This window comes from Branchiostoma floridae, chromosome 15, assembly GCF_000003815.2.
Source record: "Branchiostoma floridae strain S238N-H82 chromosome 15, Bfl_VNyyK, whole genome shotgun sequence".
Classification (NCBI taxonomy): domain Eukaryota; kingdom Metazoa; phylum Chordata; class Leptocardii; order Amphioxiformes; family Branchiostomatidae; genus Branchiostoma; species Branchiostoma floridae.
In genome coordinates, this window is record NC_049993.1 from 7,064,517 (window position 1) to 7,087,447 (window position 22,931).

A 22,931-nucleotide genomic window follows, 5' to 3' on the forward strand; every position below is an offset into this window, starting at 1 on the left:
CTTGTGACAGGGAAAATTCCCGCCAAGCCTGGAAAGTTAGTCACATCTGACCGCTGTCACACACAGGTCAAAGGTCTCAAACCTGATTACCCAAACATGTCGAAATATCTTAGGCCCCTCATCTTATTCCTTGGGTTTGTTTCATCTGGCAATGTGTACAGTAACTAGCTTAAACTACACCTTTCCAAGAACTGTCACGGCCAAGGTAGAAGAATTCAGAACCTTCCCGTTTGTGGAAACATGTCATTTCTTTCAATTTGTTGCATCTAACATTTTGTGATGCTAAATAACTCTACTCTTACTAACTGTCGCTTGTCAGAGTTCACTTCAGCAAGTAATGAATCAGTGAATGCACGATCTACTTTACATTCTGCAGACGGCTTTCGTAACATAAATGACAAATGCTCTGGTAGATGTCGCTGAACCAAATCATTCTAACCCGTACCAAGGATCAAAGCTATTCATACAACATAACTTCACAACACCATTTGGCAAATACGTCCTTTCATCAGATCTTAAGTAAATCTCTACAGAATTGCTCGCCCCATTCCATAACCGCGCACACTCAACAGGTCACCCCATAGCTGGCGATAATAGGGAGGCGGGACCATCATCCGCTAAGATACACGGCTTTCTCCTCTCCAGCACTGAGGCTTTGTGCGAGATGGACGTTTAAGATTCATGGTGGGATGAAGAGTTGGTGAGGTCAGTGTATGGGTACTATCTGAACATGTATAGATCTGCTCGCTATCGTCTTAGCCGCGACCTGACGACGGAATCTGACGCCCGGCTGCAGGGATGATACAAAATAAATGTTGGTGCTCATTGACCCTGTCGTCCATGTAGATAAGCCAGCCCCGCTTAACAGCGGGAGGCGTTTGATTTGAAGTCGTGTTGGACAAGAGGTCGCCTCCACAGTAAGATTTATTTCCGCGATAAGGCAGGTGCTGGAGACGGGTGATTATTTAACAGGGGAAGGTACAGGAAAGGTCTTCCTCTGGACAAGTAGTGAATGCATGTGCTCAACGGACCGCGCGTGTTGTGTTTGCTAATAAACCACCGTTCCAGAATTTAAGGATTTTTCTTAAAATGCTTGGTTGGTGATTAATTTTTAATGCATATTACTGTTCCGTAATTTGAGACATTTTTCTTAACTTTCTACTGTATTTCTTATGGATAATTTTGTGTAGATTTAATGCTTTAAAATGATCGTAGTTGTTGTTGGTGACCGATTGATATCACCATGAGCAAACCGATTAATCGTGAATAACTTCCCCTGAATCCATTAATCACTTTGCTTAAGAAATAAAACTAGTGCGTCGTCGAAAAGATACCCAAATGATATCAAAAGTCAACAACACTTAAATGAACACAACACAAACTATACAGTTACCTTTTATTAAGTTTCTTTTTCACAATTATTATTTTGATTTTAGGACAGAGGGGGGCAACGTGGCACTGCACTCAAGTTAGTGACTTATTTTAATAGTGCCACGTATAAAGTACAGACAAAAGGTAAAGGTAGCATTCTACCTTCCCGACCGAAGTCAGGTACCCATTTTGCACCTGGAAGGTCGTGTTAAGTTAATTTCCCAAGGGAACAACGTTGGTGCACGGCGAGTATCGAACTCGGGACCTCTAGGTTCAGAGCCCAACACGTTACCAGTTACGCCACACACGACGCCACATTAAATTTCCCCCAATTAGCATGTAACAAAACACCGACGAATCACTTTGACTACAGGCACTACTGACATCTTTTGTCAAAGAGCAACATTCACACAACAAACACTTACACTTGGCAAGCTGTCTCTTGTTGCAGAAAGTGCTTTTTTGGCATCGTTTCTATGCAACACTCTATTCTCGTGAGAGTAGGCTTATTAAGTACAGAAAATCATATGACATGCTGGGCCTCCGGTAGTGTTACTGATCATACTGTCATTTGCTAACTTATTAGGAAGACTAAGTCGCCAAAAAGACCTTGCTGCTACCCCAAAAGTTCTACAAGGAGCGTCTTACAAGACCATGTTGTTTACAAAGATAAAAGTAAACCCACAACTTATATCATTTGAACGTTACAAAGAAGACAATGGTGCGATAGTTGTGCTATATAACGTTAGAAATTATAGAATTATTGTGTGATTGTTCGTTTGGTCCGGCAAGTTGCATCCGATGGATTTTTCCGAATGCTCTGCTACATTTACCCTCCGCCTAGCTACAAAATTCCGTGTCTGAAGATTCTTCCTCTGCCGTTTTCTCAACGCTGCGTGTGTGCCACGGGAGTGCCCTAACGTCATCACTCGCCGATCGTCGCGATATCCGGACCACGAGTGACGCCTGCTGGTGACCTTGCTTCTCCACGTACTTGGTTCGATCGTTTCTCCTGCAGTTGGCGCTAGTCCTGCCCGTGGGCTCCACGCACGTGGCGGGAAACACGCCCGATCTGTCCCCGATCGATCCGTACAGCCATCCCGAGGACGTCTGATCGATAACCTCGACAAAGTCGTTAATTTTCAAAGACAAGAAGCCAGGCTGGTGAGAGTAGTAGGGCACGATGACTCTGGCAACGAACGTACCTGTGGAAGACACGAATTACAGTCACCCTAATAAAGAAATACTTGTCATACATAAGGCATCCTAGGAGGGTAAGTGAAGCCCATAGTGTCGACTGTCTGAAAGGCCGTTAGGAAGCAATCTACTGCCAGGCAGTCAATTTTCCCAATTATGTGAGGAAAGTAGCTTTCGTTCGCTGTCAATTACTTCTTTTGGCAAGCTCTACTTCAAAGGTAAGCTCTTTGGATATCTGACCTGAATGCAAAAGAACAGGGAGACCCCATATCAAGTGTATATCTTAGTAAGCGCTGCACTTGGCTTGCCTTCAAGTACAACGTTTTTGAACTTTAAGTTTGGCTGTTGTTTAACTTTATTAAACAAGTGTGACGAAGTAAAGCATACACACTGAAATTATATTCTAGTTCTTATCACGAAACTTACGGTACTGATAGGTGACGCCGTTTTGTGTGGGCAGAGGGGTATTCATGAGATCTGCAGGGCACATCTCTGCGTGTTCGTCATTCTCCTCCCAATCAGGAGTAGCCGGAAGTGACGTATCGTTCTCGAACTGTTCCATGGGAATGTTTTCCTCCTGCTCCCTTTGAGCAGCAATGTACTCAAACTCCTGTTGGCCGTACACTCCAGGCCTTTTCCGACAGAAGATGAAGCCAGCAAGAAGTACGACCAAGAGGAGGCATAAAGAAGCTGCAGCGATGCCAGCTGTCGTGATGACTTGGAACAGACTTCCTTCCTGTACACGGATGATCCCTGCGAGGGCATAGTAGCGGAAATTAGAAGAAAGTACACCAAAACGAACCAATCAATCACCAGACACTCCTAAGGCTGTAGAGATGTGTGAAAGAAAATGAGATTTTCTGCCGACGTGGCAATATGAGAGTCTACTTTCTGAGGCTTTCAATCATTGTCTTGTGCCTCTTTGATGTTCCGATGATGTTTTGATTCCAGATGTCTTCATATTTGTACCCTTGGGGAATAAAGCTACTATTCCACCTAGGGGCCAGACCACGAACACACCTGCTCAAGCTGGCACATCCCCAAGTTTCTTTGTTCTGTCAACTTGTCAGTACATTACGGATTGCTCACTGGGTACTCCATGTATGTCATACATCAGACAATCCCCTGCCAACACTATCCCGCAGTATTTTACCACGGTGGCTTTCCTCTTGGTATCTCCTCCGAGGTTTTCAAATGCCAAGATGTTCTGATTAGTTCTGGTAGCTTTTCTTATATCTAGCGTGTAATTGTCTGACGTTCGACATTGTGACAAGTACGCAGTGCCCTTTACAGTACATACTAATACTGTGAATTGACTGTAAACGCGATTGTGTATGGTTAGATATTGTCTTGTTACTGATTATTCCTTATCATCACGACACGTGTCTAAAATCTTCAATTTCAGTTCATCAATGGTGACTGAATGTGATCAGGTTTTGAAGCGTTACAGCTACAGACAGATTCTTATCACACAAAAAGCACTTCGCTGTCACATTTCGGAGATGTAGCTGGTGTGATGGTATGCTACAAAAATACTTGGAATAAGGTAAATAGGAATAAGTAAAAGATCCAGTGCTTTCGGCTGCTTCCACTATCGTGACGGCGCTCAAGTTTAGAATTTCGGAATGATTTTTGATGTAGCTGGTGTGCTGAGAAGTTACAAAAGTATTTGGAATACGATACGATAAAAATAACCATTGCTTTCGGCTGCCTCCACTATCGTGACGGCCCTCTGATAAATAGAGACGTAAACTGATTTGGCGTCGTTAGCGAGCTGATACTGTGATCGTATTGTAAACATGATTGTGTATGGTTAGATTTTGTCTTGTTACTGGTTGCTCTTTATAATTAGAACACGTGTCCAAGTCTTCAACTTCGTTTTATTCATAGTGATTAAATGTGATCAAGTTTAAGTTATTAAGTTTTGGAATGATGTCAGTTGATGTAGTTTGCTGGGAAGTTACCAGAGTACTTTGAGTACTTTGAATAAAATTACCATTGCTTTCGGCTGCCTCCACTATCGTGACGGCCCTCTGATAAATAGAGACGTAAACTGACTTGGCGTCGTCCGCGAGCTTGTTTGAAGCCTGGCACCGGTACTGCCCGCTGGTCCTGTTGTTGTGTTTGGATAGCACCAGCCCCAGGCGCTGGAAGGTGTCTGTACCCGTCATTGTGAGCATGGGTTTGAGACTGTAGCCTCGGTACCAGGCCACTCGAGGAGCTGGGTTCCCTTCAGCGATGCAGTGGAGCACGACGTTGTTGTCGTCGCTGCTGTCTTCAACAATCTTAAGAATTTTTGCCGGATCTGTAAAAAGAGACAGTCCAGTGATAGGGTGGTGTTAAGCTTTGATTTTCCTGCAGGTTGCTCAAATTTTATGCTATGCATGATACACCACTTGTTGTTACAAACTAACGTTATAACCTGCTATGTATGATAGACCACTTGTTACAAACTAACGTTATAACCTGCAAATCCACATTGTAACATATTCAGTGTCTCAATAGCTACAGTAATGTGTGTGGTTTCATTAAATGCCAATGGTTTTGAGGTGATGAAAATCGAACGTTACGCAAAACCTTATAAAAAGACGTGTACTTTGAGCACACAAACTCCTATGGGCTTCCTCGTAATTATTTAAGATTTACAATTTCACTTCAATTCAATTCAATCCTGAATTTCTATCATTGCGTTTGAATCATTCATTCCCAACCTATGAAAAAGCTACTTTCCATTTTACCTTTCGGGAACATGTTATGCCGGCGCCCTGGAGCGTTACAGACAGAATCTTATCACAGAAGAAGCACTCAGCTGTCACATTTCTCATTCCTTCCGCTACTCAGGAGGAGATTTTGGCTGAGTGCTGACAAACTTGGTTGGCGACGGAGTGGCTTACAAAGTTTGGGTGGACCGCACTCAGAACGTATTACTGTATGTGGCATGACGTGAGAGTACCGATCCCATTAGATGCGTTTCTGTCTGATGCACACAAACTGAATACGGATTTTTCGCACTGTAAACTTTTCTGCTCAGATAAAATTGTGTCGCTTTTGGGAGATTCCTGTTCATAGTGCTCATCGTTAACAAAACGTTTAAGTCTGTAGATTTAAATCATCTTTGCATTTAGGTTACTCCCAATTTTATATACCATAATGACAACCATAAGATATCCACGAATGACTGCTGGATAATAAAGGCCTACTTCGAATTTCGCCTAGGGGCGCGGTCATAAAGGTCATCTGATCGTCGTACGATAGCTAACTTCGGCCATTTTGGAGCACAAAAATGTTCCTCTCCTGCAAAGTTCAAACAAATGATCTTTTGGATCCATGTCGGTAGTTGGCTCTGTCATGGCCTGCTTGAAAATGCTGTGGCATCAAAATCGTACGACGATCGCACGACCTATGTGACCGCGCCCTAACATAGTACTCACAGATAACTCCTACATAGATGCTGTCAGACGTCTTTCCCATTAGGTGCTCGGCCACACAGGAGTAGTTTCCCGTCTGCTCTCGCGAGACTTTAGGGAGGAACAGCCATGGCGAGTAGTTATCGTCTGATTCCATGTTACCCAGGATGTGGGGGGAGACGTCCTGCAGCTGGTCGCTTTCCCAATATGGCGGAGAGGTGAGGGCGCTGGTGTAGTTGACGGTGCAGTTCAAGATGACGGACGTGTCTTCCTTTGCGACCACTGGTTTCTTAGTAGTGATCTGGACTATAGGGACAACTGAAGCACACAGGATCAATATGTATATATTGTATTTGTTATAGTACCTTGTCAGAAGAAATCATGGTACAAAACAAATATCATAGACACATCTTTTCAAATTGCGACAATATCTACTAGGTTCAGACCGCGGCTCTTCGCTAGTCATTTGGCATGTAGGTTTGTGTCCCCTGCACGCAGAGAGCTAGAGATACACATTTTTGCCTTTTGAATTAGCAGTTTTTACGACTCCAGCTGGGCTTTTATTACTTGTACATAATTAGAACTACACTGTACATGATGCTGTAAGCAAAAGAGGCCTGGAGTCTCCACGGCTATGCTCACAGCAACTGCCGGCATGTGTTTACAAGATTACCTCACAGCGAGATTCTTGTAAATGCCGAGATAGAATAATGCTGCAAGGGTTAACAGACCCTGTTGCTGCCGACACCTTTTAATGAGAACATGTGACACGAGGACCCGGCGGCAATCTGTCTAAGCATTACCGGCGGCAGGTTTGCTCCGCGGGTCACCATGTCCAGGGAGTTGTATTGATTCTCAAGAGTGCCCTTCTTCACGCTATACGTCCCTATTAGCGCCTTGCCGTAACGGTCGCAATTTGTCATGTTCGGGTTCAACGAAGGTCCATCTGTAAAAATTTGAACGGCGATTCGAGTGCCTGTATTTTTGTGCGAAAGTTTTGCTGGGTCAGTACTTGTTGACGTAGACTCCAAATAGGAACAGATAGAAGTGGCTACTATTGAGAAATTTCACAGCAAACGTAAAGAAAGAACGTGGTTTCAGGCAATCATGTTTCGACAAATTGGAGTAATCAGGTCTGGTACCTGTGACCTCTATAGATAGGGGTCAGATGTGGCATGACCTGCCAGCGGCGGGAATTTTACAACTCACAGTAAGTCTGTTTAGCTTTCTCCATGGACTGTGTAACGTTAAGTGTGTTTGGCAAAGTGAGGTATGAGATGGTGTGGTTAGAGCTAGTTTTAGTTGCATTATGCCATCATTTCTCAGTATGTCTAAATTTGTAATACTGAAGAATGTCGATAAAACTATGCCCCTCCCCACTTTAATAGGACTATACACCCCGGTTACACACTATACATGGACTTGAAAATGCTTTCCATGATCAAGATTACGAAGTTCAAAACTAGTAATCTTATCAAAGGTCTAAAGTGTTGTCTTCAAATTTGTGATGGTGGGAAATCCTTAAGTGCATTACCCTTTTTTTCAAGTGTTCATGTTTGGCGCCGCTGTATAAGGTCAAAGGTTATGACCTTGTGAGCCCCTGATACACAACATAAAAACGCAGGGTATCATTTTAACCTAAAAGTCATTGCTCTATACCCCCCAATCATGGGTGCTAACTCGTTATTGCTGGATGACTCTCAATTATGAAAATCAGCGATTATGATGTTGACAATGACAAACTTAGCGTACTTGTTAGCACAATTTAGAACATCAGCATTTTAGTGTCATGGTATGTTCCTGTTGACATGACTCCCCGAACAACAATGTACCAGCAAACGACACTGTAGTATGTTGAGCATCAGATGTACTGGGTATCACCTACAACAAACAGATGCAGCCCTCTATGTTAACCTTTGTGCTGCTATTGGAAATATTGTCATTTTTGCTATCCCTGGGACTTTGTTATTTATCATATATCATACTTGCACGTGTACGGGCAGGTACTGAGGGAGACTTGTACTGGTACTTAGCCCTTAACAGGTGAAATCATTTAACAATATATTATCAATTTTATTCTAACGGTATCAAGTAGGTTTGGATTTGGATATTCTGGACCAGTGCGTACCTCTACTCGTTTCACATAGCCTCCTTTCTCATAAGGAGGACAAAGGATCACAAAGGTAATGACAAAGGGCATGTTACATACCCAGTATGGTGAGTTGTACGTAGTGATCCTCCTGTCCCACCACATCCAGTACACTACTCAGCACGTACAGACCCCCGTCAGACTTCCGGGCGGCCATGATCCTCAGAGAACCGTCTGAATCCAAGATGGCGCGGCCTTTCAGAGGTCCCAGCGACATGGATGTCTTGGTCGTGGAGGCATACATGTACACAGCTGTCCTTACTCCTCTCATCCCACCCACCAGCTTGTTCCACGTCTGAGCGAACACCGTGTAGTCCGGGCTGAAGTCAGCCGGGAGGACTACTGTTTCCCCTTCCATTGCAGTCACCGAGCTGAGGTTGGTAGTCACTGTGGGCACGGTGGCAACGGCTATGGCAAAAAATGCAAGTAGATTAAAACGTTATCAATGCAGGTGACATAGAGTGGATGAGTGTGGAAAATTTGGTTGTCTTAGCAAAGACTGCGTGCAACTAATATGTCAAGTCATTAGCCAAACAAAAAGATTGAAAGTTAGACTAAGAAATCCTGGATTTCCCCTATGCTTCTTTTACTTCCTACGTTTATCACCCACTTTACAAAAGCACCATGCCCTCACTATCTCACTGAAGTCATATATCAGAAAAAAACGTATAGTAACAAAATTGAACAAAAACCCTGGGGATTCTGACTTGTGACCCAATTACAGTAATGGCATACTTAATCTACACACTTGATACTCTACGTATCACTATTGCACCACATTTCAGATGCGAATCTTGTCTGCCCATTATAGCTTAAAGCATTATCTGCCACGAAAAAGTCTGGCGATCTATTCAGACAGGATTCTATTCAATGCTTTAATGCAATATTCGTGCAGAGGTCGCCCCTGTAACTATAGAATGCATTTGGGTACGCTTTGCTGGCTGCCCACGTACAGCCCACACTATCTTTTCAACAAGCTTATGAAACTTCAATGTGCAATCTTGTTTCCGTGAAAACTTTCCTTCCGGGATCACTGATTGCGTATACACTTTAGAAGTTGTCACTTGAAAAGTATCCAGATTTTTTTCACTACGTTTTACACCTGTAAATCGCGTTCGTTCCTGTACCCACTCTTTAGTTTTCAATCTGTACTCAACTATGATGATATTCTTCATCAGCAAGAGTCAGAGGCAACCATTCGAACGAAAAGTAATAATGTCAACTATAGTGCGTGTGCATAGTTAGAAATTTCCATCTAGTGGGCGTGCTAGTTACAAAATGGTCCGTCACCTTCTGTGATGAGTGATACGTGATCCAGACATAAATGCTTTAGTACACAAGCAAACCACACTGTCAAGGACACATTGTTGCCAGAATAATGTCAGTTCCCATTCCTCTGGCACACTTAAGATGGATTTACTTACCTTTTGACTTCCATTGGAAGAACGTCGTGACTGAGAGCAAACACATGATGAAAGATGCCACCGTCGTTGGAGTCATTGGAGATGCTGTCAGTTTGCCGCAGTGATCCTAAATGTTAACTCTAGCGCTGTAAGAATAAAACAAAACGAAAGAACTGCATGAGACATAATTCACAGGATGGCATATCTCGTATAGATCTTCGTGTTCACATTTACTACTAAATAAACCTCCAAGCTGTGTAAGTCTCCTTGACTATCACGTCATCGTCCTGTGCAGAGGAACCGGAATCATCGCGATGCGTTAACCAACTCTCGCCTTGATCAGTCAGAGTTAGCGTAGGAGTAAATCACCCAATATCTGCCACAGTCTACAGTGGATTTTACAGCAGATGATGAATGTACCGTGGCGTCCACTGCTAGGTGTAATATTTTCACGGACGCTTAATAAGCAATCACCATCTATCTGCCTGGCATAGATCATGGAGTAGTGGGAATAAAGAAATTGTGTCAAACGACTTAATGTAATTTGTATTTCCCTAGGCCTATAAATGATGGATGTATAGCACAATTAAGGTAACAGTAGGCTTAAAGTGGGGATAAATCTAGTCCCTCCTGCCAAAGTGTCCTTCCTATTCGCGTAGCGAAAGTGAAAGAGTCGTGACGATTTTTCAAAACTTCTTAAGCTTAGAAGTTTGCTTACTGTAATCCTTCTGTGAGGAAGATTTGTCTAGACCCCTCTTTGATTAATATTTCAATATCTAAAATGTAATCTCTAAGCCGGCAATGTCAGGTGCTTATTAATGAATCTATTAGAAAGTTTTATACCGTCGAAGATTCTGATATAGTTGAATTGGATACTGAATTATTTATCAGATGCTGCGCATAATTATATTCGGTAAAAGTCAGATTCAATTCCGCTGAATTTACAAAACTTTGTTGCTGTAATCATTAGGGTAATAACCAATTAAGCAATTTTTGTCATTTATGACAAACGTATTTTCAGAGCAATCGCAGAGCGTTTTGAATGTGGCATTTGTAATTATTTGATCGATCTTACCATTTTCATATGTCGCGACGTCTCTCCCTAGGAATTATGTGGGAGATTTTCCAAAGCGACTAGACAGGGAATTCCTAGAGAATATAATGTACAGCGTAGCTTTGCGGTACGGATGATACACGTCGTTCTTTGTAGTATTAATTCTTAGAAATTTATCTGAATGTCAGTTTAATTCAAAGCAACAAATATCCAGCATTGAGTGATATTATTTCGATGTCACTGTTGCACTTTCTGATGATTAACATGTCAGCATTTTCTACATGAAAAAATTATACAATGTTGCAAGTTACAATTTGTGTTGGATCTACAGGAAAAATAATGGATTTTGAGACCACCATTGTCAGTCTGGCAACCTATAATTGTGAAGAAGACATGGACTAAGAAAATATAATGTGTAGCTTTGCGGTACGGATGATACACGTCGTTCTATGTAGTATTAATTATTACAAATTTATTCGAATGTCAGTTATGCTCAAGGTGACGAATACTCAGCTCTGTCACTTCTGTACTTTCTGATCGTGACTACACCTAGTGATTACTGATATGATTTCCATGTCAGCATTTATACATAAAGAATTTTCAATGTTGCAACTTATAATTTGTGTTGGATTTACAGTAAAAAGAACGCATTTTGAGACCGATTTTGGCAGTCGTGCAACCGATAAATATGAATGAGACATGGAATAAGACAGCAACTGTCGTTTGGGAGCCAGAGTAAGACGCCCGGCCCTTTAGAGCAAGAACGGTAAAGGGGCTCATATGGTGGCTTGTTATGCAGTCTTGTTAGATCGTATGTCAGATACGAACTCCCACGGAGAAGTCTAAATCATCGTGAAATTGCGATGATCACAATGGTTGCCGTACCCAATGGATTATACTTGTAGCTTGTGACCTTGGCGCCATTTTGATTTATTGAACTCAAAATCCCCCAATGTTTCTTCGAACCCCTTCACTAACATACACACAGTTTAATGAGAATCAATTCCTTTATGAACTGAAAATGATAACAAGAAAGTTGGTTGGCTGAATGCTACGTTTCAAGGTTAAGGTTGTTCCCCAAAGTACAGGGAATAGTTGATCGGGGCGCCTATCAGCTTGGATGTTCCACCAGGGCATGGTAAGGCCATTAGTACAAACAGAGAATCGATAAGAAACACCGATGGATAGGCCACACACGTCTTTTTGTGCAGGGCGTTTAGAACAGACAAGGATATAAGATATGAACATTATTTCATGGTGGCGCCAAAGAGAAATCCCCAGAGTAAATCTATATCACAGTCATTTTAATATTCTTCCACAGGTAACATGAACCCGGTAGGGTGCCAGACACATTAATTAAAATGTTTCCAACAACCCACAGGCTAGCTATCGAATGTTCTTTGTATATCGTAATGTCTGTACATCTTATATAAGTTCAAAGCTGCTTGAGAAGATTCAGATAAGTTTTAATCTCTCCGAGCACTTACAGCAGAAAATGTAGCTCCAGATTGAAATTACACACATTGTGGACACGTTGAGCGCACCGCAATAACCACGGGAACAATACCTGGAAGACTGCCACTGTTCAGCCATTTAGAAAGCTGCAAACTCTACATCAGTGCCAACAGATTCAAATCAATGGTATTAAGGGATTTGTAATTGCAAGTGTGTACTCTTCCGTGATTGATGTCATGGAGACGTCAGAGCTCATTGGGGGTCATAAAAACGCTCGGCGTTCTACTTTCTACATTAAGAAAACACTCACTAATTAACACAAGGACGTGTTGATACTGATGACTTTTTATATTTTCCAGGAAATGGGCTCTTCTGAAAATAGATTTGTTTGTCAGCAGACTGCCGGCTAATGTTGGGGCTATAGGTGAGTGTTTTATGTAAACTTAACTAAAGTATTGGGATGTCACCGTAGCTCAACAGATTGCAGCCACGCTGCTGGTTTTAATTGATAGATAACTGGGAGACTCCAGTTCAATACTGGTTAGGGCTTCTCGGTTAGTGGTGTTGCTGGGCGTTAGGGCCGTAGAATGAGGGTCCTGCGGTGCGCGAAGAGGTGCCTCGAACACGTAAAAGGAGAAGAGCTAGCAACCCTTTGTAAAATGTACATTGCCTCTGCAACAGAAAGAAAATGTGCTGCCCTTTGTATCACTAGGCACAACAAGGCTTTGAACGAACGATAACCTTAAGTTAAAGAAGAGGTTGAGACAACGGACGTACATCTATAAGGTTATGTTCGGGTTGAATTAATTGTTGTACAATGATGGGATCATATAAAGATAACTTATAACATTGGTCTTTCTGACAATCATTTTTTTTAAGACGAAGCAGTCTGCTTTATTATCACCAACCGTTTGGATGGTTATAATGTCATCCCTTGAACGATGAATTTTATGATTGTTTCAACTTTGATACATACATGTATTGTCAGGCTCCTGGTATCTGTAATAGAATAATAAGCTACTTCATACAGTTAGTACTCAGTAGTACCTGTGACTACTACGTTTTCTACGCGTGTTTCAGTATGAATGCCCGTAGAGTTTCTAAACGATATGTCAAACTCACTTTCCAGGAAAGAAATCTTCAGCGCGTATCTTACTGGACTGCGCCAAATGACGATTTGAAATTGCGTCAACTTTGCTGCGAATGTTCACTTTTGGTCACACTGTCGTACGACGGGTAAACTAAGTGACCTCATGAAACAAAGTGGCAACGCCTGGAATATCATATTCTCATCAGGTTTGGCTCAAATTAGATACAATATAACTTCATAGGAAGTCACAGTGCTAGTACTGAATTTTAAAACAGTACAATAATTAAGATCCATCAAAGAGAGATTACGGCACGGTGATTGCATCATTCTCCGTCCATTAGCGCCATTTTGCCAATTGCGATTTTTTTCTTAGATTTTCAAACAAATCGCAACGTCAATCCACAAATTGGCGCCGAATGCCTTTTTGCAATTTGTTGCACATCCGCTTTACATTAAGTTCACCCCAGGACATTATCGATTTTTTTCTGAGTCGATTTTCTCGTCTGTATGTTGTGTTATGCACAACAAGGGTGGTTAGATATGTGACGTCATAAGCCCATGACTACTAATTTAGCACCATCTTATTATTGAGCCATGCCTAACGCTGCAAAAAAAATAATCAGTCACTTATTATTAGCTTACACCGAGTGTAGTACATGTAATGCTAAAGCAACGTTATGAATGCAGGAAATAGCCGTAATAAAGGTATATTAGACTTGCAGCACTGATACGCCTTCCGTTGTGAACACATGGCCAGCACAACAATAAAGCGTGACTTCAACGATCACTAGCCTCACGTAGGACAGCGGATATGTTTTTTTCTGCCTGAGTTGTATATTTCCTGAGGGAACAGTAGCGGGGATGGAACTCGTAAATGCCAGCTGTCAGACAGAACGCTACATCGCCCAAATCTGCTGGTCATTAATGCCAGTAGTAGCTCGACATAAAAAATGTTGCCGCAGCTTTGCCTCCTGTTATCTCAAAATTGTGGATACCGCCACACAAATTAGGTGGCATTTGCTATTATTATCACCTCTTCCATAGGCTTAATGGACTGGGAATCTGTAATGAAAATACATTGACCCTGTGAAAAAAACGATCTTCACCTTGTACAAAACAACAAAAACTGTATTTACTATTAAATAGTGATAGTGTTAGATAAGATACTCTCATTATGATTAGATTAATGCACCTGGGCAGGACATTCAATTAGACTCTTGAGTACATTGTACGAGGCAATGTAGTCTTCGGAATACCATCTTGTACTTGACTTTGTGTGTTTAAATAAGCCAGTTTTCTCTCTCTCTCTCTCTTATTCTCCCTCACCGAGTTTGACAAGGAACGAGTGGCACGTTTTAGTAATCAGGATCAGATTGCGTGACCCCTATCACGTAGGGGTCAAAGGTGGATATGACGTAGCTTCCCAGTGGCGGGAATTTTCTCTGTCATAAAGTTTAAATGTCCGTTTACGGTTTCGACCTTGACTCTGTAAGGCAGTATGGCTTTGGCAAGGTGATGTATAGACAGGTGCGCCTGTAGCTTAGCTTTTAACCGTATCATGCCATTATCTCCCCATGATGTCTAAGTTAATGTAGACTGTTCATTGCTAAGAAGACGATGCATGCCCCCCTCCCCACGTACGTTACACACCTGTTATTTGCTAAAATGACCAAAATGATATCTGAAATTTAAAGAGTTGCATTCACCTCTGTCGAATTTGGTTGAAAATACATCTATGTAGAGTAGGCTTATAGATACCTATCTAACTATCTATCTGTAGTATGTATGCATTCAGTTAATCAATCTGTCTACTTATCTATCTAGCCATCCATCTATATAACGTTACATGTACCGATATATATTTTTTTAGCTATAAATCTAACCATCTATCTACCTCTCTATCTATTCCTCATTATCTATCTAGGTTGATAGATAGATAAATAGAGAGACTTACAACCAAATGTAACAAAGGTAAACTGTACTTGTAGATGTTTGTCAACCATAGGAAAGACAGTTTGACATAGAAGTGGATTACGATTCTTCAGGTTCCAAGCGTAGCAAGGCATCTTCTCGTATGCATGCTTCCACTACGGTAATTAGATAGGATATACCAGTAATAAAAATTTAAAAAAAAAACAGCCGACTAACCAGGACATTCAGTCAAACTGGATTAGTATCCTTTGCCGACTCTCATGCCGCGTTTTAATTAGAAATATTTGACACTCTCTAAGAAACATACAATTTCCGTACCGTTCACTGGGTGGGCCGATTTTACGCCGAGCTTATCTCAGGATATTGCAATTTCTGTTGAGGACGTGGAGTACACGTTAATGCCACATGCTAAGATGAAGCATGCCTTTTCCTTTCCTTAAAGGGTATTCAATAAATCATTCTATGATGTGTTGGGTGTTGAAGAATACCAATGAGCAAAAAAAGCTCGTAAGCGAAACACTGCAGTGCTGATCGAGCACTCACTTTTATAACTATGGCACGTTTTGATACTTTTTTTTAGAGCTGAGAAACTCTATATAGCTAAGGCCTCGCAATTCAAAGTCTTAGGCTCAAATCAAGCGTAAGGACGATAATTTAGACATGTCAAAACTAGTCAGCAGCAACCTTTTTAAAAGTCTGGCTGTTATGCTGAAGTAATTCAATTACGTGTTTGACAGACTAGCTGAATTCCCGGGTCGGGGAAGGTGAGAGAAAATTTCCATGACACGGAAGCTGGTCGAAATGGATTCCCACAGGGAAGTTTGTATTGAATCTACCGCTTGAATACCGCTGTCCTGTGTAAAACTACGTGTATCAATCCTTTCCTTGTCCTCTTGCCCTTTTACCATCAGCAACGCAGTGTCTCAAATGAAGCTGTCAGCGTGAAGAAAATGCAGGCGGTCGATCCATTTGGTTCATCGCTGTGCACTGAACAAGTTACTGTTTGGTTGGACTCGATGTCTTTGATGTCAAGCATGTCTCGCCGTGACTTCTTAACGAATAACCGTTACTTGAGAGTCCGGACCAGTGAGCTGGAGATAGAATTAGCGAGCCGCCAGCCGTGTGTAGTCGCTGGTGAAAATAAATGAATACGTATATTCTGCACGGGACAGGTTCAATCCTACCCGCAGGGAGGGAACGGCTCATCTTCTCCCGATGTAGGAAGGGTCTTCCATCACCGTAATGTGGTACATACAAGCGCCAGCCTCGGGCGATTTAGGATCGATACCCAATTTAGGCACCTATCACTATAAAATCACCCCATGTGAGGGGTCGGCGAAGGCAAATATACAAAAGTAGCGGGTTCCTTTCTCAGCACCGGAACACTCAGTGCTGAATAAGTCGAGTGCTTCGGCAGCTTCGGCACTGGAAACCCTCCTGTCGACACTTGAGACTACAATCAGCACTGGATTCCCAGTTTTAGCTCTGGAAAACCTACAAATCTATGTCTATCACTAAGAAGCAAAACAGATGTCTACGTAGTACGTAAATGCTGAGGCCGATTCGACCGTTGATTCAGTACTGGAACACCAGTCCGGAACCCGCTACTTTTATATATTTGCAGGCCACAGAATCTCGTAACTCGGACAGGGATTCATCCGTTTGTCGTCACAACTTGACATTGATGAATGGCGGTATTCAAAATGGCCGTCTTTACGTCTTTAATTGACTCGCAGTGGTCGTTGGAAAGGAGTTTTATCTGCTCATAAACGACATATATTCTCAGATGACTTGTCCAATAATCTCAAACAGACAAATGATTAGTATACCCGGTAATAGACAACCTGTTATCTATTTCGTCCACTGTGTATTTACAGCAGCACCGTTGCTATTGAGAGTCTGCTGCTTAAATCGTCTCTGACACCGACAAATTGAATTCAACATCTGGTAGCATTTACATTAAAAATAACGTCATATATATGAAGTGCAATCAAATTCAGTGTTCATAATAGGTTCACACGTGTATCGTAATTGAACGAAAAACATAACGAGTTGCCATAAAACCTAATTGGTAAATGTCTATATACTTCCTTGGGTGGCATAGCGTCTGTTACTTTAACTGAAAGCCAACGGGAAAAGTAAATTACAATGACTTCTCGATTCTATGAAGACTATACAACAACATGATACTCTGCTAAATGAATCTAAATTTTGATAATTCATGATGATATGATTTTGCAATGCTGAAGATGAATGGTATGTATACACCATGGGAGTTTTTAGCATATCAGAACGAACGTAAATGGTTCGATACTTCTTTATAATTTATTTATTTCATCTTGAAAACAGATGGGTAGCCCCTACAACAGTGCATAGTTGATTTCCAAGGGGGCCCATCAAACATACATGTAAAATAATAAATACAGGACAAAAAACGTGGTTACAATCAGTCAAACTTTGAACATCCAGGGACAACATACAGTACAGAAAACATAAAACCGGTGCGTCAAAACATAATCAGTGTCCATACTCATGTCGAAAACGTTCCAAGGTCAAAATCAATATGTCAAGAGATGGAGTGGAGGTCAGAGGTCAAATCATATATCAAATCATGTGTAAATCGAAAATTAATGAAACTGAAATTTACAAAGTATGGATAGTAAATCATATGTAAAGATTGAACAAACAAAAAAAAATTAAAACAGTAAGGCACATCAGAGACAAAGGTGCTTTTCCATACTAAGTTCCAATATTACTTGAGGTCAGATATACATGTGTTCTTCAGAGCTGTTTTAAAGCCTTTTAGTGTTGTGATGTTTCTTATGTTATCTGCTAGTTTGTTGTACTGGCTAGTGCCAGTGTATGCAAATGTTTTTTGTCCACATGTGGTGGTGTAGCTTGGTGGGTGTAGTTTAGTGGTCTGTCTAGTGTTGTAAGTATGGATACGAGAGTTGTGCTGAAATGTGGCGGATAGGTATGTTGGTGCCAAGCCTGTCAGACATTTGAAAACCATAATGCACGTGTGCTCAAATCTCCTATCAGCCAGGTATTTCCAGTTGAGAGTTTGGTGGAGGTTCACAATGCTGATGTCCCGTTGCCTACGTTGTAGCACCACCCTTGCCGCTCTGTTTTGTAGTATTTGTAGTTGCCGTTGTTTGGTGGCCCCACAGGTTCCCCAGACAGTGTCACAATAGTCGAAAATAGGCAATATCATAGTCTTGTACAACATGTCAGCAATACTGAAAGTCAGGCAGTGTCTGAGGCGTCTAAGTAGTCCAATCCTCTGTGACACCTTACTACAAACTTTGTCTATATGTTCATTAAAGGACAGGTGGGAGTCAAGGTACATACCAAGATATTTGAACGTATGAACTCTTTCTATGATTTCTTGGTCAATTTCGACTGTCAAGGACTGTGCTTGCTTTAACCTGTTAGCAGTGCCAAATAACATCCATTTAGTCTTGGTTACATTTAATGTTAAACGATTTGTTTGGAACCAAGTGGCCAGACCAGAGAGTTCATAGTTCAAAATTGACTCAATATGTTTTACATTGTTGCTGGGATAGAATATTGCTGTGTCATCAGCATACAAACATATTTTACATGTGGTAACTACATCAGGTATATCGTTAATAAATAGATTCTATAGATTGGTTCTACCATCTGTCACAGGGGCATAATAAATAGAATTACCCATAAGACGCTGGAGGGTACTAACCAAATCACGTCTTTTATTGTTCCTAACCGAGTTTGGTAATGCAATTTGTCTGTGGATCTTCTGGGTCCGTAAAGGGACGACACTTGGAGTCTTTTCTGACGAGAATGCTGTTACGGAATAGTTATGGTTAACATGATAGGGGAGACTATAACACGACATTTTCTTCATCTTTAATTCGAATTTTAAAGATATATTACACAATAGCTTACCATAAACTACGGGCATCGTAGCAAATATCTACAAGTCTGCCAGGTCTTGATTTTCTGTCTATAACGACATGGTCCTCAGGTCTCATTTCGCATTTGTTAGAGATTTTCTTTAGAATCTTAAAAGAAACACCGACGCCGAATATTCTATTTTACCACCTGCAACTATCTCTGATCTGACCACTAGATATTTTTTTACAATCCCATTTGGTTTGATGAATATTTCTTTTTGACGAATGTATTTTTCAACTTGCTATATCGCATTGGCATCCAAAAAAATGCTACAAAGTCAAAGATACTGAAAAGTAACCTCTGACGACTCTCCTTACGGGTGTCACATATGAAGGACAACAGGCGTTTTCTCCTTGGCCTTCCAGATTGAAGCCAGTGCGAGTTGCGAGTCTTAATTTGTCAAAATGTGACTTCATCATAGGCAGTGGTTTCGACCCTTGCTTAACTTAATAAAGCAATATGTATTGTCCACTGATATCACCAATCAGGTTGTGCAACTCTGAAAATTGTTCGGTAACAACTAGCAAGAAATTTTAGTTGGGATGTGAAGACGTCAAATTCGTGTAGAGAAATAACCGACGAAACACTGAATTCTATACTGTATGAAAACTATTGCCCGAACATGGCCGACACATCATGTATGTACGATACTATATGACTCAGTGTAAGCAACATAAAGGTAAGACCTACCTTACAAGACCGCTCGTGATTGTATACAACATATCCTTAAACTGCAATTGCTGTAGCTTTGCGCTCATGGTACGGAGATGCCTCCTTCAGGACTCGCCAAGACCGTCTGCAAGAAAGGCAGGGGATCTTAATCACCCAGCCTAACCGTGGAGATAATATATGCAAATAGACCGCTTATGTCTCCGCGATCTGACTACCTCCCACACGGTCCGCAATCGCCCATTAACGTCAAATTCAACGCCTGGCGCGATTTCAAATGCCCCACTCACGGATTGAACTCAATTTCAGAAGTCCGTCAGGCTTCGAGAGTGGTGTCATGATCACCCGAATGAAATAGTTTTATCGCGCTATTATTCAGAGCAAAGTGCGAACCTTTATTCTCATAATGAGTCCACGGCAAAACGTCTCAATGTTTCATCAAAAAGGCCGTGGTGTTTGAGTTAGGAGGTAAACTCATGGAAATCGATGCCCTTTGGTTTCACGAAGTAACGTTTGCGTTCATTTACTTTCTAAGGCACACTCCGTGCGTGTTCTCCTGTCAACTGTAGGGGATTTACGCTGCCCTTGGCTGCTTGACAGCAGCCTTAACCTCCCAACAGCCAGTCACGCGTGATCCCTTTGTGCTGACTCCCCGTTATTCCGCAAATTCCTTTTGCTGCGAGTTTCTGATCTGTACCGCGGGCGGGATCTGCGGGGATAGGGAGTAAGCTTGCACCTGGTGGGTGCCGTGTGATAGAAGATGGACCTCATCACACCACAATCTGCTGCCATCCGGACTCGTCACGCCTCGACTCTGGGCAACAATGGGCTGTGGGGGTGAAGCAATATCTGCTGAGTCTACTTATTATTGCACTTTCCGTGGTGCTGGAGTCATTGCTGTTGTACGCCTTCTGGGCCGTCCCACGCGTAGACCTTTGGGGATTGTAATCTCCAAGCAGATCCTACGGTAGCATAAGATAGTATCAAAAGCTGGCAGAGGAGTGAAGCCGCCTTAGGAGTGTGTTTCGCTAATGCAAATGGACACCTTTTGGCTGACTACACTCCTTGGCCAGTTTGGTACTATCTTATGCCATTGTAGGATCTGCTTTGAGATTATGGGGATTGGGCCCTTGGGATCTTTCGGAGTGCAAAGGTGTCAGAACGAGTTTGTCTATCTGGTAGTCTGGTCGGTCACAATTAATTTATTTGTCTATTTATCCAGCGTCACCATAGTCGCAGAGGGACTGGCATAACAGGTGATTGCCAACCAGGAGACCAGACTGTAATGCTTGATCTACTCACGCGGGAATAGACCCCTACCTTTATTGATAAACGTGGTGGGTTCTTTAGCGTGCTTGAAATGTGGGTCTCTTCAAACACAAGACCTCCAGTTACCATCCTATCTGAGGAACATTCGTAGTAAAAGCTAGCTACTCATTTACGCATGAGTTGAGTGAGGAAATTGGTGTGAAGTGGCTTTCCAAAAGGTACAACATCGAGGCCTGTCAGGGATTTGAAATAATGATCAGTGCCTCCATGTTCTGAGTCAGCAACCCAACCACAAATCCACCGTAATATGATTACACAAAAACTAACTTTGGAATGAAAAGTGGCCAAGCAGTGATTTAATGTTGGTACCATTAACGGTTTTCATTGTAAATAAACTATTGCATTTGGGATTAAAACTGACATTTCTTAGTAAATTACAGATAATGAGTTTTCAATCTCAGGACGGTACAGCCCATCATCGGCTCGGACTTCTCCAAATGTCACAAGTGAAAAGGATGAAACATCATCCACAACAGCGAAAATTGGATCAATAATATATCAGCCGCCAGGATCGTATTACCATCCTAAACAGGAGGAAATTTACTGCACCCCGCTAGGGTCATTCTTTATACAACGAAAGATGATGAGATGGCAATGAAATGTTGCGGACGCAGGATTTTATTACGGGAAGGAAAAAGACGATATTAACTTCAGAGAAAAGTCTAGGGCTGCAGTGTGGATCGTCTTACGTCTTTTCTGCAGACAAAATTTGCCCAAAATCTCCAACTTCTTTGAAGATATCAATATAGGCTCTTTGGCTGTGCAATATGTGCCTCACGTTCCAACCACTGCCCTCTTACATACATGTGCATTCAGCACTTCTGCAAGTTAACTACTGCATCCGGATTGAGTGTCTTTGATACACGCTGAAAGACACTATTATAGGAGTAAACCTGTACTTACCAACATCACACAAAGACATCCACAAATACATCCGCAGGGCACAATACCCTCTGCTATCAACCCGTGCGGAGTAATCACTCCACACGTCCCCGGGATGTGTCCACGTTTATAGGGTCACAGTCAGCAGATTGTGTCCCTTGCCCACGGCTTGATTTGCGATCTCGTAATACGAATGTAATTATATTCCTCAAATCCCGATTGGCCGACTGGACAAATCACCCGCGAAAATACGTGCGTCATAAAATCAATGATTGGAATACTAATCACGACATACAGGTATATCATATTGCACAGAGCGCGATGAACCAAGCCTACAGGACACTATAATGGCGAAATGATGAAGACAGCCGACGGTCTACGATATCCTATCAAATTAGACCCCCACTCCTCTGATACTGAACGTTGTGATCAATATGCAAGAAAAATGCTCATTACTTTGCATTAGTTCTTAATTCGAATGGCCATTTCGTATCTGCAGCAGTGGATATATACTGCCAAGTTCATTAGCAAGAATGGAGACGTATGGTACCATTAAGGGAACATTCTCGTAGAAAGAAATGCCACTACATTATTTAAGGTAACCTTTAATCAATACAGTGCAATCAGAATGTCGGTAGTTATGTTGAGGTGTCCATTGACCTTGGTAGGTTGACCATTATGTCTCCACATCATAGGTGCAGCGCGGAGACAGAGTGGTGTGCTACGGTAGGTGTCGCTTTAAGAACCCAAATCATCACCTTCAGTTTGTTAGCCATACATAATGACAAAGAATTTTTGTTGCTATCGTTGTGATCACCACAATGACAACGACCATGCAGGTGCAAAGCTAAGGCATTCATTCGTTGCCTCTGATTCGCGGGACACCGAATGGCTAGGCAAGCGGACACGAGATCGAAAATCACTTTTCGATTCCTGGTATTACTTTTAGGACAAGACGTTTGTGTGCATTCCTGGTATTACTTTTAGGACAAGACGTTTGTGTCCATGGAAAAGGTAATTTATACACGAATTTCCGCTCTCTACTCAGGTGTACATG

The 22,931-nt window shown here is 41.9% G+C and overlaps 1 protein-coding gene across 1 annotated transcript; it reads right to left on the reverse strand.

The window, feature by feature from the left end:
• Positions 1-1,441: 1,441 nt before the first annotated feature.
• LOC118432266 (hemicentin-1-like) lies at positions 1,442-9,949 on the reverse strand. Its single transcript, XM_035843802.1, has 7 exons — positions 9,549-9,949; positions 8,185-8,532; positions 6,000-6,293; positions 4,533-4,873; positions 4,264-4,348; positions 2,995-3,321; positions 1,442-2,576 (listed from the first exon to the last, which is right to left on the reverse strand). The coding sequence occupies exons 1-7, from the start codon at positions 9,622-9,624 to the stop codon at positions 2,212-2,214; spliced, it is 1,836 nt and encodes a 611-aa protein (XP_035699695.1). The 5' UTR covers positions 9,625-9,949; the 3' UTR covers positions 1,442-2,211.
• Between the last annotated feature and the right edge of the window lie 12,982 nt (positions 9,950-22,931).

Coding starts and splice junctions, on each gene's coding strand:
- LOC118432266 (XM_035843802.1), bottom strand. CDS start 9,624: ATGACTCCAACGACGGTGGCATCTTTCATCATGTGTTTGCTCTCAGTC. Junction 8,533..9,548: donor CTTCCAATGGAAGTCAAAAG/GTAAGTAAATCC, acceptor TTTTTGCCATAG/CCGTTGCCACCGTGCCCACA. Junction 4,349..4,532: donor AAAGTACTCAAAGTACTCTG/GTAACTTCCCAG, acceptor ATACGATCACAG/TATCAGCTCGCTAACGACGC.